The 18,515-nt window shown below is 53.3% G+C and overlaps 1 protein-coding gene across 1 annotated transcript in view; it reads left to right on the top strand.

The window, feature by feature from the left end:
* The window catches only part of acaca (acetyl-CoA carboxylase alpha), an 81,409-nt gene that overhangs the window by 21,937 nt on the left and 40,957 nt on the right, over positions 1–18,515 (top strand). Inside the window, exons 22-36 of the mRNA XM_064349559.1 lie at positions 2,670–2,794; positions 4,040–4,153; positions 4,979–5,092; positions 5,633–5,722; positions 6,210–6,328; positions 8,025–8,048; positions 10,445–10,588; positions 10,717–10,819; positions 11,301–11,408; positions 13,095–13,151; positions 13,459–13,503; positions 15,946–15,987; positions 17,182–17,397; positions 17,493–17,648; positions 18,129–18,476. Coding sequence (XP_064205629.1) covers positions 2,670–2,794; positions 4,040–4,153; positions 4,979–5,092; positions 5,633–5,722; positions 6,210–6,328; positions 8,025–8,048; positions 10,445–10,588; positions 10,717–10,819; positions 11,301–11,408; positions 13,095–13,151; positions 13,459–13,503; positions 15,946–15,987; positions 17,182–17,397; positions 17,493–17,648; positions 18,129–18,476 — 1,805 coding nt within the window. The remainder of the gene's footprint in view (positions 1–2,669; positions 2,795–4,039; positions 4,154–4,978; positions 5,093–5,632; positions 5,723–6,209; positions 6,329–8,024; positions 8,049–10,444; positions 10,589–10,716; positions 10,820–11,300; positions 11,409–13,094; positions 13,152–13,458; positions 13,504–15,945; positions 15,988–17,181; positions 17,398–17,492; positions 17,649–18,128; positions 18,477–18,515) is intronic.

Raw genomic sequence — 18,515 nt, 5'->3', positions numbered from 1 at the left:
ACTGACGCAGTCACGCAGCTGACTTAGAGATGGGCTCCAGGCTCGCCCGCTATATTCATTAACTTTTAAGAAAAGCTGTTAAGACAACAGCCAAAGAATTCCAACGATGATGTCATGTTCACCAAAAATGTGAAGAAAAAAAAAAAAAAACCACATTAGAACCCCCTGTAAGTGGTTTTTTTTCATTTCACGATTTTAACATAAAACAAATGACCTGAGCTGAGCCAAAGTAATTTCTCTCAGATAATTAGTTAATGGGTAAAACAGGATAGGCATCAGAATGACTGTTGGCCATTGGCTGCTGTGCGTCGCTGTGAAATTGAGGGCAACCTCAGCCTTGTCTGGCATAAGCCGAGTCTCGCAGCGTCTTTGACGGGCATATGCTTCACCCGCGGCCCAGACCCACCGTTGTTCTTCCGTGGCGTTTGGCAGTGCGCTTTAAGCATGCTGGGGGGGTGGGGGGGGGCGGTTGCCGGGGCTACCGGGGTCTTTAGTGAGTCGCGGGGCCGCGTGCACGCTGGGAAGGTCCTGCGGACAGCCAAAGTGAAATCCAGGTCACTGCCCTGCTTCGCTTGCAGGACCCAGTTCTGCTGACTTCTTAATCACCTCCCTCCCACTGCTGGCTAAAGGCTGCGCGCGCGTGTGTGTGTGTGTGTGTGTGTGTGTGTGTGTGTCTGTGTGTGTGCGTGCGTGCGTGCGTGTGTGTGTGTGTGTGTGAGAGGGTCTGTGTGAAAGTGTCTGTGTGTGCGTGTGTACGTGTGTCTGTGCGTGTGTGTGTGTGTGTGCGCGTGCGCACGCGCGTGGGTGTATGTTCATGCACGCGTATGCATTACGCACATATGTATTTGTGGGTTTGTGTTTGTATGTGCAACGTATGTGCTTTTTGAGTATGTATTTCAGTGTATGTATGTATGTTTGTGTGTGTGTTTGGGTGAGGATGTGTTTGTTTATTATTGTGTGTGTATCTGTTGCTATATGGTTTTGTGTCTGTGTGCCTGTGGTGTGTGTGTGTGTGTGTGTGTGTTAGGGCTGTCAATGTTGGCAGGAAATTGAGTTTGAATTTAACCTTCTAAAATTGGTATGAATTCAAATGTAATTTGCATAAGTATGTATGTTGCTAGGTGCGATATGTATAACAATATGCAGTGATGCACTAATATCGGCCAAAGTGTTATCATCCACAAGGGTGTAGTACAACACAATTGAACATTGACGACATTGTTCATAATATTATGTTTTTCGTTTCCCGTGCTGTTCATACGATGTGCAATTGTGCATTACGTCAACTTATGAAACTGATCAGCAGTTTCAACAAATTAACCCAGAATATAAAGCAAGTGATGTAATTTATCATAGCTCAGCATTGCAGTAAGCACAATGCACAATAGCCCGTAAGTACATTGCTGTTGTTATCGCTGCTATGTTGACAGTTGCTAACGTTAGCCCGATTGTTTTCTTTGTTGTGATACGACGGAGGTCGTTACATAAGATAGCTTCCCATGTTACGTTATTGAAAATACATTTGCATTCAGGAATGTGATTTGGTGCTTGAGTCACACAAAATATATATTGATTACAAAATGCAGAACCTGGAATAAAGATTAGAATTCTCAAAATTCATTTTGAACTAGGAAAAAAAATATTTGAACTTTGAATATTTTTTGACAACCCTAGTGTGTTGTGTGTCTGTGTGTGTATGTGAGTGTGTGGCTGTGCGTGTATCTGGGTGTATGTGTGTGTGTAGCTGTGCGTGTATCTGTATGTGTGTGTGTGTGTGTGTGTGTGTGTGGCTGTGCGTGTATCTAGGTGTGTGCGTGTGTGTGGCTGTGTGTGTGTATATGAGTGTGCGTATATCTGGGTTTGTGTGTGTTTGTGAGTGTCTGGCTGTGCGTGTATCTGTGTGTGTGTGTGTGCGTGTGTGTGTGTGTGTATGTGTGGCTGTGCGTGTATCTGTGTGTGTGTGCCTGTGTGTGTGTGTGTGTGTGTGTTTGTGAGTGTCTGGCTGTGCGTGTATCTGTGTGTGTGTGTGTATCTGGGTGTGTGCGTGTGTGTGGCTGTGTGTGTGTATATGAGTGCGTATATCTGGGTTTGTGTGTGTTTGTGAGTGTCTGGCTGTGCGTGTATCTGTGTGTGTATCTGTGTGTGTGTGTGTGTGTGTGTGTGTGTGTGTGTGTATGTGTGGCTGTGCGTGTATCTGGGTGTGTGCGTGTGTGTGGCTGTGTGTGTATATGAGTGTGCGTATATCTGGGTTTGTGTGTGTTTGTGAGTGTCTGGCTGTGCGTGTATCTGTGTGTGTGTGTGTGCGTGTGTGTGTGTGTGTATGTGTGGCTGTGCGTGTATCTGTGTGTGTGCCTGTGTGTGTGTGTGTGTGTGTTTGAGTGTCTGGCTGTGCGTGTATCTGTGTGTGTGTGTGTGTCTGGGTGTGTGCGTGTGTGTGGCTGTGTGTGTATATGAGTGTGCGTATATCTGGGTTTGTGTGTGTTTGTGAGTGTCTGGCTGTGCGTGTATCTGTGTGTGTGTGTGTGTGTGTGTGCGAGAGGGAGAGAGCATGTGTGAGCGTGTGAATGCGAGCGAGGCTCTGTTTTTCACAGCCTCCGTGTCCCCAGTGGAGAGGCGGCGGCGGCCAGCGCACACCCCACGCTGATGTGTTTAATTGCGTTGGTCTGCAGGACACTACGACAAGTGCGTGTTCACGCTGCGGGAGGAGAACAAGGGAGACATGGCCAACGTGCTCAACTACATCTTCTCCCACGCCCAGGTCACCAAGAAGAACCTGCTGGTCACCATGCTGATCGTGAGTGGGGCTGGGGGCGGAGCTGAGAAAGTGACAGGGCCAGGGGGAGGGGCCAACAGGCCTTCTGGAGCCCAGGCTCTAAATAGCGTGTGTTGTGTGTGTGTGTGTGTGCACTGTCACTGGGCTCTGTCACTGCCTTTTGTTGCTCGATATGTACAATGCAGAACATGAGGACCAACAAGTTCATGTTCAACAAGGCCGGACTGGCTCTCTCTCTCTCTTTTTCTCTCTCTCCCTCTCTTTCCCTCTCTCTCTCTCTCTCTCTCTCTCCCTCTATCTCCTTTGCTCTCTCCCTCTCTTTCCTAATCTTTCCCTCTCTCTCTCTCTCTCTTTCTCTCTCTCTCTCTCTCTCCCTCTCTCTCTCTCTCCCCCTCTATCTCCTTTGCCCTCTCTCCCTCTCTTTCCTAATCTTTCCCTCTGTTTCCCTCTCTCTCTCTCTCTCTCTATCTCCTTTGCCCTCTCTCCCTCTCTTTCCTAATCTTTCCCTCTCTTTCCCTCTCTCGCTCTCTCTCCCTCTCTTTGCTAATCTTTCTCTCTCTCTCTCTCTCTGCTGATATTTTGAGAGGTCGTAATGGGGCAGTGATATAGGCGGCAATCCTCTCTCTCTCCCCTCCTCTCTCTCTCTCTTTCTCTCTCTCTCTGTGCTCGGCGTCCCCTGCCTGGTATTGTAAATAAGTCTGGGTGTGAGAGAATCTCATTACCGGGACACAAAGCGGTATTTCCTGGGAGACTTGAGGAGGGGGGGGGCAGTAATCAGGGCTCTGCTGATGGGGAGGGAGAGTGGCAGCTGGGCTCCTGCTCGGCCTCCAGTTTCCTTCGCAGCCCAGCCGCTCAAGTGTGTAATTACTGCGGTGTGTCAGTGAGGTGTGAGGCCTTTTCTGAGTAACAGCACCCCCCCACCCCCCCCCCAGCAGCCCCCCGTCCCCCTCCCCGGCACCCCGGCCCCCTGCGCTCAGCGCAAAAACCCAGGTGAGGGTCACACATCCAAAATTGAGCCCCCCCCCCCCCAACTCACAGGCACGCACAGATATACATACGGGCACCCCTTTAGTAAACCCCCATCCGCATACGGTGGCCTTTTTCAGGTTTGACTTTCTCAGTTATTTTTGACGTGCTCGTATCACCTGAGCGTTTGTTTTTGTTTGATTGGCGTTTGTTTGATTGGCGTTTGTTTGATTGGCGTTTTTGTTTGATTGGCGTTGCCGTCGGCAGTAATGGGCTGCGCTCTCTCTCTCTCCTCTCCAGGACCAGCTGTGCGGCCGAGACCCCACGCTGACGGACGAGCTGATGGCCATCCTGACCGAGCTGACCCAGCTCAGCAAGACCACCAACGCCAAGGTGGCGCTGCGCGCCCGCCAGGTGAGGCCTCGCCCCGCACTTCCTGTTTCCTGTTTGGTCTGGGAAAGATTGGCCCTATCGCAGCGCACACATGCCAGGAAGAGCAGGGGGAACCACAGGGCATGTGTGTTGTCAGTGACAGGGGTGAGAGTGGCTTGGTTCAGACCATGCGACTCTAACTCATTTAGCTAATGAGAACTAAGGAAAGCCAACTTTTTAAAAAGCTGAATTAAAATTAAAATTAAGTATTTACCTCATTCACAGCCAAAGAGAAACGCACTTTTTGCCATTGTGTGATTCTCTCACGGGTTATGACATCGGGAGTTTGGATGCCTTCTCACACTTGAAGAGGTTAAGATTGTGACAACCGATCGGATGATAGCATAGACTAAACAAACTCCCGACCGGATCAGGTGACGTTACAGTCGGCAAAGCGCAGAGGGCAAAACGTCACACACGGAGACTCCTCCTGATTGGTCAACGGGAACTGAAACGCAGAATCGGCTCACGGGACCTCTCACACCTGACAAATTCAAACCGACTTTGCCTGAATTTTTTTGACACTTCAAAAAATTGTCAGGAGCCCATAGGCCAGTCGGATGGGTTCGGAATGGTATCACGCAGCTTGCCAGTTGGGACGGAACGATGGTTTTCTTACGATTTGGTCCCCATCTGAAAAAAAAAAAATACAATTGGGAGCCTGCACTGCGTATAACATACCCCCGCCCTAACTGTAAATGAGATCTTATGAATGAAAAATCTTATTATGAATGTGACTGGTAAGATGTGATGTTGTTATGGAAACTGAGAGTGGGCGTTGACTTTGGTCCGTCCCGCCTCCCCCAGGTCCTGATCGCCTCCCACCTGCCCTCCTACGAGCTGCGGCACAACCAGGTGGAGTCCATCTTCCTCTCCGCCATTGACATGTACGGCCACCAGTTCTGCATCGAGAACCTGCAGGTACCCGTCGGCCCCGCCCACAGGACCCCGCCGTGACATCACTCTCCCCACAGCGCTGACGTGTAGCCCCGTAGCCTGACCGCTAACATAACCTGAGCAGCACCCGGCCGAATGAAAACCTTGCATTGCCTTCGTCTCTTTTCAGGACCATAGTATTTCGGAGAAAGGGACACGGGTCCCTCAGCTCTGTGTTAGGGCCTCAGGTCAGAACGTCAGTTAGCCGTTCGGTCGCCTTACTGTGCCGTTTGAAGGCCTACTGGGACCCCTAGGGGGATAACTGTTAGGCAAGTTTAAATCTCTGTGGGTAACATGATAAAGACAAGCTAGTGGCCCTACTAATGAATAATCAGGATAAGAAGGGTATATGAACACAGAGAAGAGAGTCTATAAATTTGCACCTTTGGACATTAGTTCTTGTAGGATAGGGGGAAAAAAATCACACAATTTTGTTTCTCAGATCAGTGACTGGCCTCTGCAGGAACACTTTTTTTTTTTTTTTGGTTTGATTTCACTGTATATTTATCCCCCTCCCTTCCCCAGAAACTGATCCTGTCGGAGACGTCCATCTTTGACGTGCTGCCCAATTTCTTCTACCACAGCAACCAGGTGGTCAGGATGGCTGCCCTGGAGGTGAGAGGGCACGGCTGACCTGTGTCTTATCGCCGATACCGCCGTGTCAGGGGGTGGGGGGTGGGGGGGGGGGTGGAATGTGTTTTACAGGGGGCGGGAGTCTGTACCTGTGTCCGGACGACCACTGGCTCGGGAAGCAGAATGACCTTCAGTAAATGACTAATGCAAATTTAGCTTTGGATACATTTTCCATTTGTTTCGATTTTCAGAGTATTTTCTTCAGCTCTTGGAAATCCCACCTCCAGACAAAGGCAAATGACTAAATATGTGATTAGGTGGGGAGATAATGAAGCCTAAGCAATAAAGCATGTTGTTTTCATCCGAATTATTAAATTGAGTAAGTCGTAATAATCATGGCGAGAACCGCCATTTTGGCTCAGAATCCAGATGTCTGCAGCAAGTAGATAAACGGATGGATGGAGGGAAATAGAGATGTAAGGAACAGCTGCCTCGCCTCAGTGCTTGACCACTCCCTCCCGATGGACAGGTGTACGTGCGCAGGGCCTACATCGCGTACGAACTCAACAGCGTCCAGCACCGGCAGCTCAAGGACAACACCTGCATCGTGGAGTTCCAGTTCATGCTGCCCTCCTCCCACCCCAACAGGTACCCACGATGCACTGCCGCGCCCCCCCGCCCTCAGAGCGACACGGGGGGGCGGGGCCTGGGGGCCTGTCTGTTCTACAGCGAGCTCGCGGCTGGAGCCGGCGGTCCTCCTCTTCCTGTGCTCTGGCTGCGGAGAGACCCGGCCGGCCTACTGCCGCTGACGCCAGCCCCTTCGCTTTCTCCGCTCTCCTCGAGGAGACGTCAGTGGGCCAAACTTTAAAGGTTTAAGGCGTGAGGAGCCCCTAAAAGAGCCCAAAAAAGAATCTGTAGTGCAAAGAGGCCCGATTTAAAAAAATGAGAAACCTCGTCAGCCATGATTTCTGTCACTGGTCCCCGGTTTCACTGGCCCAGTTTTGTGTCCCCTCCTCGTTCGAATTTGTCGTCGTAAGCGCAGCGCTGCGTGTGTGTGTTCTGTTGTTTGTTTCGCGCCTGCAATATGACCTGCTCCTTTTTGGCGACTGATGTGTTTGTGCCCATTTTCATTTGTTAATTTTACGTTTCATTTGTTTCTAGCTTTTTTTTTAGTTCTCTTCTTTCTGTTACCTCCCCAACCCCCCCCCCCCCCCCCCCCTGACTGCCGGACTCGCGATGCTGGCCTGTTGCAGGCGGCGCAGATTTGCATGTTCCTGGCTCAGCCGAATCTTTGGCTTTAAAACCGCAATTTGTCTACGCGCAACACAGATGGTCAGCTCCTGCGATCCGTCCGCCCTTGTGTTCCAAGAGGTTCTAGTCGATTGCAGGAGGTTCTGGTCCTGTCTCCATGGTTATGCCAGTCATTTCTGTGTATAGCCATGTCATTAAATGAATATTCATGAAGCCGGAACACGAGAGCACTGTTCTGTTTGGATAGCGGCAGAGGCAGGCGTTTTAATGAGACTGGTGTGGAGCTGGCCATCTGGTTTGCGTATATGCGATCTGTATTTAGGCCAGTCTTGACGAGGCAGTGCAGGGAGGGACTCAGAGGAAGTAGGTGGGCTGGGGGACAGATTACATCAGATTACATCAGATTACGTGTGATTGCATGTGCGAGAGGAGCGCCGTCACTGAGCAAGCGTGTGTGTGGTCAGTCCTGCGTTGCCGCGGGCAACCGCGCGCCCCCCCCCCCTCATCACTCTGGGCCACAGGGTGCAGGCCGGGCCCTTCCGAAATCCGCCGACAGATCCAGGGTCAACCCCGGCCTAACCCAAAACGCTAACCTTCTCCACTCTCTCGTAAAGAGGAATCCATCTGAAACGAAACGAGTGATACCGATGCAGGACGCTGCCTGCTCAGACCTGCCTGCAGCTAAAAAAGGCACGTCCCTCGCCTGCCTGGCGCGTTGATGCAACTGCGTCCGCTAGCCGTGGGCGGCCAGAACGACCCACAAGCCCCCTGTTCTCAACCGGGTTCCCGAGACGCTACGTAAATGTCACGCGTTCTCATTCGTTTCCCTCAAAATCCTCTGCATATATTTAAACAAACTTAGCCCACGTCAATATTTCTGTGTTGACGCTAATTGATACCTGATTGGATGACGATTGAGGGCCTAGGGAGGGGAACCGTTCAGCTCTTTAATTGAGCTGAGGGGTCGCTATCGCGTTACCATAAACTGAGGTCACAGCGTCTCAGAGACCACACACAGCTTAGGCCTCTTGACCGCTTCCTCTTACTGTTGCCTGCCACTAACCTCTCAGTAATTAATGTTGTTTGATTGCAGAGGGAACATCCCAACTCTAAACAGGTATAGTACACATTCTTTCTATTGCCATCCATTAAGTAGGGTCCTAGAGTGACAGTAGAGTTTAATAGAGGAGTTGTGTTGATGCAATGCAGCATGGTCCAAGATGGGCAGAAGAGAGAAAATAAAATAAAAAAACATGAATGGGAATAGATGTATTAAATTCCCAATTAAAAACATACAATTAAGTTATTTGATTAACAAGTGAAATGCAATCCAGCATTTCAAACAAGCATTTCAAGCAAAAGGATATCTCTGGATTTCCACAGGTAAATGTGGATGTCCAGTCACAATCCAGTGACATCAACATTGACCAATTGGATGTCTTGTCTGAGTGTTTGTCAGACGACAAGGTCTGACCTGATTGGCCATGCTGCTGCTGTCTGTCGTAGCTGTAGCATTTTTTCCCTGTCAGGAATCCAGCCCTTGATTGGAGCTGCTGCTGGTTGATCTCAGTGATTGGACACTAAATGCGCAGCATGGCTTTCTGCAGCGAGCTGGTTCAGTACTCTGGAATGTGTATTAGCGGATCTGAGTGCTTTTCAGAGTTGGGGGCAATTCCACAGACAGCGCTGCTTAGGTCAATTTCCGGAAAATTCCGATTCCGCTACCAGCTAATATTTCAATGTTTTTTTCAGTTTCCTGGTGCATCCCCTGATGTGCTTGTGATGCTTGTCACATTACAGTCAAATAGGCCACCAGTGTAATTGCAGCGTATGAAAAACGCTAATTTGTCCATCCATAGTCTTACTGACAAAATTACAAATATTGTTGATATTGGGGTTTGGTGTGATGATAATTGTTTATGTTACAATATGTGTGCTTGTATGTGTCTGTGTGTATACCCAGGAAATGCTAGGTTGCAGTGACTTGCATATGTATGTATAGTACTGAAAACTTAATTTAGGTGAGACAGAAGCACAAATGCATTCTGCCATAGGACCTGTTGTTTCTGCAGACCCTGTTGTAAATGCATGTGTCACCTGTTAGAATAGTATAGCATAACAATGAATGAATAATGTATGTATATAGTTAAGAATGATCAGTATAGTGTGTTGATATTGAATGAATTAAGTGAAAACCATGAATTAAGCACGACTAATAGAGTTAAAGTGGAGATATTCCTAAAAGGTCAATGTTAGTTGAATGTTAGAGTTTAAAATGTCATTTCAAACTCTACTTCAAAACCTTGGGAGTTAGTCAAAAACTTGAATACCTTTTGGAATATACCCCATCTCTGGTCTCAGTGTGTGGATATGCTTGTATGTATGTGTGTGCGTGTGCACGTGCGTACGTGCGTGTGCAACAATGAGTATGCATGTGTGTGCGATTGGTTAACTCACAGTAACAAGCTGGGTTTACCTGTTCTCTGCTATGGGAAATTTTACCTGTGAAAACATCGTTAGCATTGAACGTTAGCGTTGCAGTTGTCAGTTCTGTGCAAGACGATCAGGGGCGTCTGTGGCCGCCGCGCTGGAGCTGCTCACGCAGTGTGGCATGTGACGGAAGCAGAGGGCGGCCGTGTGTGTGTGTGTGTGTGTGTGTGTGTGTGTGTGTGTGTGTGTGTGTGTGTGTGTGTGTGTGTGTGTGTGTGTGTGTGTGTGTGTGTGTGTGTGTGTGTGTGTGTGTGTGTGTGAGAGAGAGAGAGAGAGTGTAGAGGGAAGTGAAGGAGCTCTTGATTAGCACAGTTGGCTTCTCCTTCTGTGCTGCGGAGTCACAGCGGGGAGGAACCTGTGGGAGATCTTATGTGCTGATAGCGGAGTGCGTCTCCTTTCACGTCCCGTTCTTCCTGCCTGATGTGGGAAGGTCAGGCAGCTCTGTGCTTTTGAGGAACTCTGTGGTGCTCTCTTTGTATTGGTCGCCCTTGTCAGGTGGGGCCAGGCGAACGCTAACACTGACATGTGTCCCTGATTGGTTGAGAGTATCTGGTAAGTGGCAGTAACTGAAGGGATGGACATTTGGATATGGATGCCTCCCTCCTCAGGAGCGATCTTTATGCACTCAGGTGTTGACTCAGAAGCGCAGCAGAGCTACGCTGTGGAGCTGGGTATCGGATGTTGTTGTCCTGCTGGCTTCGTTTGTGAAGCCTAGCGTCCGAGCGCTTCGGTGATGCGTAGGGCGTTTCCCGGGTGATGTGAGTGTAGAGTGCCTGGTGGGCAGTAGAGCTTGCTGAAAGGGGTGGAGGATGCAGGTGAGGGCTGGGGCAGGTGAGTGGAGAGCAGGTGGTTTGGGGCAGGTGCTCTGGGGCAGGTGAGTGGAGAGCAGGTGATTTGGGGCAGGTGTGGGGCTGGTGGGGGAGAGAGGTGGTTTGGGGCGGGTGCTCTGGGGCGGGTGGGTGCAGAGAGCGGGTGCAGCCTTGCTCCGGGGGGATCCTGACCTTGTCTGTGTCGCGGCGGCAGAATGTCCTTCTCCTCCAACCTGAACCACTACGGGATGGTGCACGTGGCCAGCGTGAGCGACGTGCTCCTGGACACCTCCTTCACCCCGCCCTGCCAGCGCATGGGCGCCATGGTCTCCTTCCGGTCCTTCCAGGAGTTCATCAGGTGAGGGCGCTTCACCCCCCCCCCCCCACCCCCACCCCCACCCCCACCCCTTCCCCCCGGCCTCACCGGCGCGGGCCTCTCCGTTAACCGCTGAGCCTCTCCCCCCCCCCCCCCCCACTCCCCTCCAGGAACATCCAGGACGTCCTGAGCTGCTTCTCCGACTCCCCTCCTCCAAGTCCCACCTTCCCCGAGGGGGGGAACCCAGTCCTGTACGGAGAGGAGGACAGTAAGGTGAGGGGAGATGGGGCGGCTGCACGTCCATCTACTCCTGAACTGGTGACTGCACTTTATGTATTGCCCCTGGGGGAGTGGGTGTGGGGGGGGGGGTGTCTGTTTCTCTGTGCACAACACTTCACTAAAAAAACAGAATATCGAAAGACTTAGACAGGGTTTGTCTTGTGAAGTGTCACTTCAGAAAGGTTCTCACTCAAGTATATGGCCAATACGTAGGACTTAAATATCAGTGTATTGGATGAAAATACCCACATTATTTAACTTTTTGGAGTACTGTTTTTTGTAAGGGGGGGGGGGGGAAGGCCCCAGTCAGCTTGGCAGAGGTAGAGGGGACAGTCAGGGAAGGGCTCAGCGTGAAAGGGTGAATGAGATTAGGATCTGCAGTAAGACTAGCTGTTTGAATGCTCCGCACTGGAGACGGGCAGGAGCGTGCGACTGACTTCATCGTTGCTTCTCGTCTGTGTCGCTGAACCTGCAGAGCATCCAGGACGAGCCCATCCACATCCTCAACGTGGCCATCAAGACGGACAGCGACATCGACGACGACGGCCTGGCCGCCATGTTCCGGGAGTACACGCAGTCAAACGTGAGCGCCCCCCCCAACCCCCCCACCCGACCGCGTTCGTCTGGGCACGCTCAGCCGCAGAGCTGGAACACCGCGGGGAGGTGGGGGAGGGTGGCGGAGGGGACGGAGACGGAGTTTTTAACGGAGTGGCACAGAAGCCACACGCAGCAGAAGGGCAGGCTCCGCGCTAAGAGGATTACTGACTTGAAAAAGGGTCGCCGTCACTTAATTGAAGGCTTACAAGCCCGGGGAACAGGGAAGGAGTCAAAGTGAAGGTAACGCTCGCGGGCCAAGAACATCCCGGAGATTTACCCCGGCGTCCTCGCTTTCTCTCCCCCCCTCTCCCTCGCTCCCTCTCTCCCTCCGCACGCCTCTCGTTTCCCGCGTACGCTATCGCTGAGTTTCAGGGTCTCGAGGACATTTTTTACGCGTTTCGCAATTTTAATCTCCTTCAGCGCCGAACCAGGGGGGGGGGGGGCCGGCCTTGAACTCCCAGCATTCAAATTCTGTGATCTTGGCTTTTTTTTTTCGTGCCGTCAATCCGTACCGTGGCGCCCCCCCCCCCCCCCCCCCGGATCGTTTCGGTCGCCCGCGTACTCCGGCTTTAATCGTCGTCGTCCGGGTGTTTCCATAGCGATCACGCTCTCGTTAGACGTTGTTACGTTGTTAGACGGGTTGTTTCGCCTGCAGGTCTCCGTCGCTTCGTCTTTTCCCCCCCCCCCCTTCCCGCCGACGGCCCGGTGATTTTAAGCGTCGGCGCGAGGGATAGATCCGCGGCCGCGCTTGTTTGACGTCTGCCGGGCGCCGCGCGGCGGCGGGCGGGCCTCAAACCGACGCCGCGGTGCACTTAGCGGGCGAACGGCGGCCAGCGAACAGCGGAAGGAGGAGTAAAATACGATAACTGGTTCCCGCCTGTGGGGGGGGGCGGTGGGGGGGGGGCAGGAACCAGGGTACGGCGCGCCGGAGAGCGGCGTCAAAGACGAATGCCGCGGCGAGGGGCGGGAGAGAGAGGCAAACGGCCCCACGGCCCCCCCTTTCCCCTCGCCCCAAAATTAGGATCATATCTCTGGAAAATGAGGCGGCGGCGGCGGCGGCAGCAGCAGGGGGGAGTAAATGGAGGTGCCTCCGGTAACGGATGGCGTAATCTGGCCCTAATGACCGAGGCCACTCCGCACCGGCTCCCCGCCGCCGTCGCCGGCGCCACCGGGAGAGATCGGCCAGCCGAGGCCACGCCCACCCCCGCCGGCTCGCTCTGCTGTGATTGGTCAGGGCTTGAGCGGTAGATATAGATGCTGATAGTGGGGAGATGTGCGGGATGAAGAGCTCCCCTCCAGGAGGAGGAGTCGGACTGTTAGGGTTCCTGTGGAAACGAGTGTGCTCAGACGTACACAGACACACACACACACACAACGCTCACACACACACACACGCACGCGCACACACACACACACACACACAACCACACACAAACTAATAGACCTCACGCACAGTCATACGGACACACATATTACAAATGCAGTCAACTGATGCACATACCCTACCCATACACTCCTGTGCACGTGACACACACTTCTTTATAAACCATTCAGATGTGCCTACTCACCATTGAGATACACCTCCATTAGAGGCCTGTACTGTAGCTCAGGGACTTGTTACTAACCTGCGGTTTTGTAATAAAACTTGTCCTCTCTCATTTTCTTCCCACAGAAATCAGTCCTGTTCGAACACGGCATCCGCAGACTGACCTTCCTAGTGGCCCAAAAGGTGACCCCCCCCCCCACCCCACCCCACCCGCCCCTTCCTCCAAACGCCGGTCACTGTGCTCCTCCTCTTTCCCCAGACTGTCCAATAAGCATCACTGTTATCAATGCAATGCAATGCCATAATCAGCGTGACGTTTCATTTCTGAGCATGTTTTCAGTGTGATTGTGCTCGATTGCATGTCTGGGTAATTGACAGTAATTCCTCCACTCAAATGGAGCCGTGTTGTGTCTCCTGTCCTCCCTCTCTCTCTCTCTCCTCTCTCTCTCTCTCTCTGCGCCTGGCCTGCTTTCTGGGCATGTGCTGACAGGATTTCAGAAAGCAAGTCAACTGTGAGGTGGACCAAAGATTCCATGTGAGTAGATGGGGGGGCGGTGGGGGGGAAGTGGGGGGGGGGGTGGGGGGGAGAAGGGCTTGGGGGGGGGGGATTGGGGGCGGGGCGTCGTAAACGGGGTTCTCCTGCTGTAAAGCTATTCGTGCTCTGACTCCATCTCACTCTCCTACGCTGCCCATGTCCACCCCATCCTCACCTCACAGAGCCTGTCCTGGAGAAAGAGGGAGGGAGGTGTTGGGGGGGGGGGCTGGGAGTTCATCCTCACACTGTCCAGTTACCTTTTCACACGCTGCCAGCTTAATCGCTCGCCCGTGCCATCGCGCTCTCTCTCTCTCTCCAAGCACTCCAAAGGTCTCTTTCTCTCTGCCCTCCACCACTCCCAAGCGTTCCCCTTTACCGCGTCAGTCGGGAATAAACCGTCGGAGGCCCTTCGACGACCGCGCGCCGTCTCCGAGGCGGGGGTAAAAATTTGGATACGTGACGGCGGGCGCTTCCTTCCCAGCCTCATTCGGCTGGATTAGCGGCTTTCGCCTGCGTTTGATTGGGCGAGGAAGCGGGCCCTTTGATTATAGACGGGGGTCGATTCGTCTCTCCGAGGCCTCGGAGGCAATCACTGGCGCCATTGTGTCCCTCTAATTAGACGGCGTTTGTGTGTCCCATAGAAAAGCCCGTCAATTCCCCTCGAATAACCTAACCCCCCCACCCACCCCACCCAACCCACCGCACGCCCGACTGTTCCTCCTCCTCCTTCGCCTGAATCCTATTAAATTAGCTTCGGAGTTCGCCTTTTTTTACGCCTTCGCTTTAAACCCCAAAACAAAACAAACAGAAATCTTGGCGTCGGGGTTGCCCCGGCGGCGAGCTGGAAAGTGGATTAGCTTCGCGCGACGCCGCCTCCGCGCTCTCGCTGCCTTTTGTGGGTCAGGTGACTCGCGGCAGGCTTCCCATTGGCCGAGCCCTTAAAAAAAAACGAGTCCGTATGCGATTCGGGGTGCTCTCAGACCAGCATTGGCATACATACCCCGCCCCCACCCCCCCCCCCCCCCCCCCCAAAGCGCTCCCGCCTCTCGCCGCGGACGTTTCCGCGGTAATGAAAATCGCGGGCCGCCAGCGGGCGGAGCGCTATCAGGTCGGCCCGTCTGCAGCCGCGGGGCCCAGGGGCCCGGGGGCCCGACGCGTTCCTGCCTCTCCTCTCCTCTCCTCTCCTCTCCCCTCGTCCCCCACGTCCAGACCGCCGTCGGGTTAATTAGCATGCGCGCTCGGTTAGTCATTGTTCGGGGGGGGAGGGGGTGTTTTGGCTCGCGCCCTCGAGCCTCAGTGCCCCCCCCCCCCACCCCCCTAGATCTTCAAAGGCCCTGTGACACGCGGGGGAGTCACGAGGGGTCCCGGAAGCGTAATCACTGAGAGGGACGTCCGATGTTTTATTCATCCATCAGGTGATTGTCTGTAGACGGAGGCCGTTTTACAAAACTCCCGATTGCCGTCATTACCTTCGGGTGCGTGAGGCGAGTAAGCAGGCAATTTCGCGCCCGGAGACGGGAGGCAAATTGTTTCAGTTTGCCGTTGAATAAACTCGAACCGCGGGCTGAAATGGGGCCCATTCAGACCCGGGGAGTGCACGGGGGGAAGGCAGGTAATCACCAGCTTTTTAAAGATGCCACCCTTTTTTTGTTCTTTGGTAGAATTGATAGAATATAAAGGGGCCATACTGTGTCCCGAAGTCACGTGATGTTTTCCTTTTGATTCGCCCCGTTTGTTTCTTCTCGGAAAGACAATTTGTACTTTTTTATAATTGGTGGTGTTCCTGGCCTAGGTATCTTTTCCTTTGTAACTACTGTAATGGAGATCATGGCCATGTTAGATGTATTCTAGTGGAGTCCTTCCTGAGTAGTTTGGCTTCCTCACGTATTTGCGGTTGATAACTGCCGCACCGTTAGCCATTAAGAGCCAAGTTGTCCCGAACGGCTCAGAACTGGCCTCGTTTTGGCCCGGTTGCCATAGAGATAGGGCCGCGGCCCTATTATTGCTTCCTCTCCAGTCGCTGTCAGATCTGCTGATTAGCAGGAAGCGAAACCCGGCTGCATTTTCTAGCGAATTGTTTCAATAGTTTTTTTTTGTGGGGGGGGAAATCGGTTCAAGGACGTTACCCGTGGGGGGGGGGGTTCACCTTCTGGAGCTGCTTGCTCGGTGTCCTCACAGGCCCGAAATAACCCGCAAGGCCCAATGCTTGCAGAGTGAGCTGTGTCATTTACCGCTAAGTTAGGGGGTGCGACGGCATCCCCGACTCCTCCCCCCCCCTTTCCTGTCCCGTTCCTGTCTTCCCCTCCCTCTCTCTTTCCTCCCTCTCTCTTTTGCTGTCTTTGTGTGTGTGTGACCCGTATCGGGCAGAAATCCCATCCGTGTCCTGAGTCTAACTTTTGTTTTTTTTTGTTTTTCTTCTCCCTCCCCCTCCCTGTCACACAGAGAGAGTTTCCCAAGTTTTTCACCTTCCGGGCCAGAGACAAGGTGAGTGTGCGTGTCCCAGAATCCTTTGCGGTCTCTCCCGCAGAACGCCTCTCTCCGCGCCCTCCTCTAAGAGGGCTCAGTGCTTCCAGTTCAGCCTCCATTGTCGGCCATTTTCTCCACACATGAAGCTTTTCACTGAAAGGCCACAAAATACACTGAAACACCGTGACTCTGCGGGAGATGATGTTGAAACCACACACATAAACTTCCTTCTGCCACTGACCATACTCTCCTGCTGAGTATTTTTCAGTGTCAAAGCTGTCACACGGCAGGGTTTTGAGGCATTTACGTTTGTGTGAGAGAATCTTTTTCCCCCTTTATTTTGAAGTTGTTGCTAAAGTGCTTTGTAACCTGAAAACTCCATACAGAGATTATTTGCCATCTCTGGATTATTTCCACCGCTGTAATGCTGAGATTAAGATCAGGTGCTGGTCTCAATTAGAAGTAAACGAACTGAAGGCTTTCGATTTGTTTGATTTTGGCCGTGAGGACATTCGAACCTCGGACATTAGAACCTTTATCAGAGCGACTGCATGCCTGACTTCCTGTGGGCCTCTGCGTATAAGATGAGATGTGACGCCTGGCAGGCTTAGCTCTCATTCCTGAGTGGGGCTGAATTTGGGTCGGTTGGGACCCTGTCGGACCGCAGGGGCGTGACGCGGCCGGAGCAGGGGGGGCGCGGCGCGAACGCGAAACGAGCCGCCGCTTGGGCGCGGTCGCCGCGGCGACGGGGGGCCCGGGGTTCCGGCGGACCCGCGCTCCGCTGGCCGCCGTGATCGACGACGCCATTTCCCTCTCCTGGGGTTTTTTTTTTTTTTTTTTCTTTTCTCTTTTTTTTTTCGCTCTACCAAAAAACCTCATTACAATAATGAACTTTGTAATTACTTCCCCCCAGAGGAAGAGAGCAATGGCGCCCATTAATGGAATGTGATTGCCTTTGATTTCGTTTGCTTAGTCCGGCCCGCGTGCTTTTGGGCATTTTCCATCTCAATAAACTCCCCTCCCCCCCCCCCCCCCCCCAGCAGTTCTCCCCTGATTGGAAAGAGATTGCGGCGTCCATTTTGTCAGCGCTGTGTTACTGAAAGACCCAAACCCGGCCGTACAAACTGTGTTGTTTTGGATGTCTGCGGCCTTCCCTTTTGTTCCTATTTTTGGACCGTTGAGCAGTGACCCTGTCGTCGGTGTGTCCCGCAGTTCGAGGAGGACCGCATCTACAGGCACCTGGAGCCGGCGCTGGCCTTCCAGCTGGAGCTGAACCGCATGCGCAACTTCTACCTGACCGCCATCCCCTGCGCCAACCACAAGATGCACCTGTACCTGGGCGCCGCCCGCGTGGAGGTGGGCACCGAGGTCACCGACTACCGCTTCTTCGTCCGCGCCATCATCCGCCACTCGGACCTGGTCACCAAGGTGAGCGCCGTCGCCGCCGCCGCTCGCGTTCGCGGTCGCGTTCGCGGTTCCCGACCGCGCCTTTTCGAACCCGCCTCTTTGCCCCCCCGCCGCAGGAGGCCTCGTTCGAGTACCTGCACAACGAGGCGGAGCGCCTCCTGCTGGAGGCCATGGACGAGCTGGAGGTGGCCTTCAACAACACCACCGTGCGCACCGACTGCAACCACATCTTCCTCAACTTCGTCCCCACCGTCATCATGGACCCCTCCAAGGTGAGTGGGGTGCCCCCCCCCCGAATGCCTCCTTCGCCTGCATGGCCCCCTGGAGGTGCCTGTGCACCTCTCTGAGTGCTTGTGTGTGTGTGTGCGTATGTGCATGCGTGAGTGCTTGTGTATGTGTATGTGTGTGTGTATTTAGGCGTGTGTTTGTATGTGCCTGTGTTAAAGTGTATGATCATGTGCAATGTGCGCGTGTGACAGTGTGTGATAATGCGTGTGTGTAACTCCTCAGATCGAGGAATCTGTGCGCTCCATGGTGATGCGCGTGTGTGTAACAGTGTGTGATCGTGCGTGTGTGTGTGTGTGTGTGACGCAGATCGAAGAGTCGGTGCGCTCCATGGTCGTGTGTGTGTGTAACAGTGTGTGTGTGTGTGTGTGTGTGTGTGACGCAGATCGAGGAGTCGGTGCGCTCCATGGTCATGCGTGTGTGTGTAACAGTGTGTGTGTGTGTGTGTGTGTGTGTGTGTGACGCAGATCGAGGAGTCTGTGCGCTCCATGGTCATGCGCTACGGCAGCCGGCTGTGGAAGTTGAGGGTGCTGCAGGCCGAGCTGAAGATCAACATCCGCCTGACGCCCACGGGCAAGCAGATCCCCATCCGCCTCTTCCTCACCAACGAGTCGGGCTACTACCTGGACATCAGCCTGTACAAGGAGGTCACCGACTCCCGCACGGGACAGGTGGGGCCCAAAGACCGACAGGTGGGGCCCTCGCGCGTCTCTCATCCCTTCACCCCGCCCCCCCCCCGCCGACGGGCACGCTCAGAGCCTCGGCTCCCAGCATGCTCCGCTGCCTCGTGCTGTCCGCTCGCTGCGCGCTACGCGGTCCATACGCTGCGTTATATCTCTGAACGCTTAGGCAGA

This window comes from Anguilla rostrata, chromosome 9 (assembly GCF_018555375.3).
Source record: "Anguilla rostrata isolate EN2019 chromosome 9, ASM1855537v3, whole genome shotgun sequence".
NCBI classification, from domain to species: Eukaryota; Metazoa; Chordata; class Actinopteri; order Anguilliformes; family Anguillidae; genus Anguilla; species Anguilla rostrata.
The sequence above is the reverse complement of the archived record's forward strand: the minus strand, read 5'-3'. Positions and strand labels throughout refer to the sequence as shown.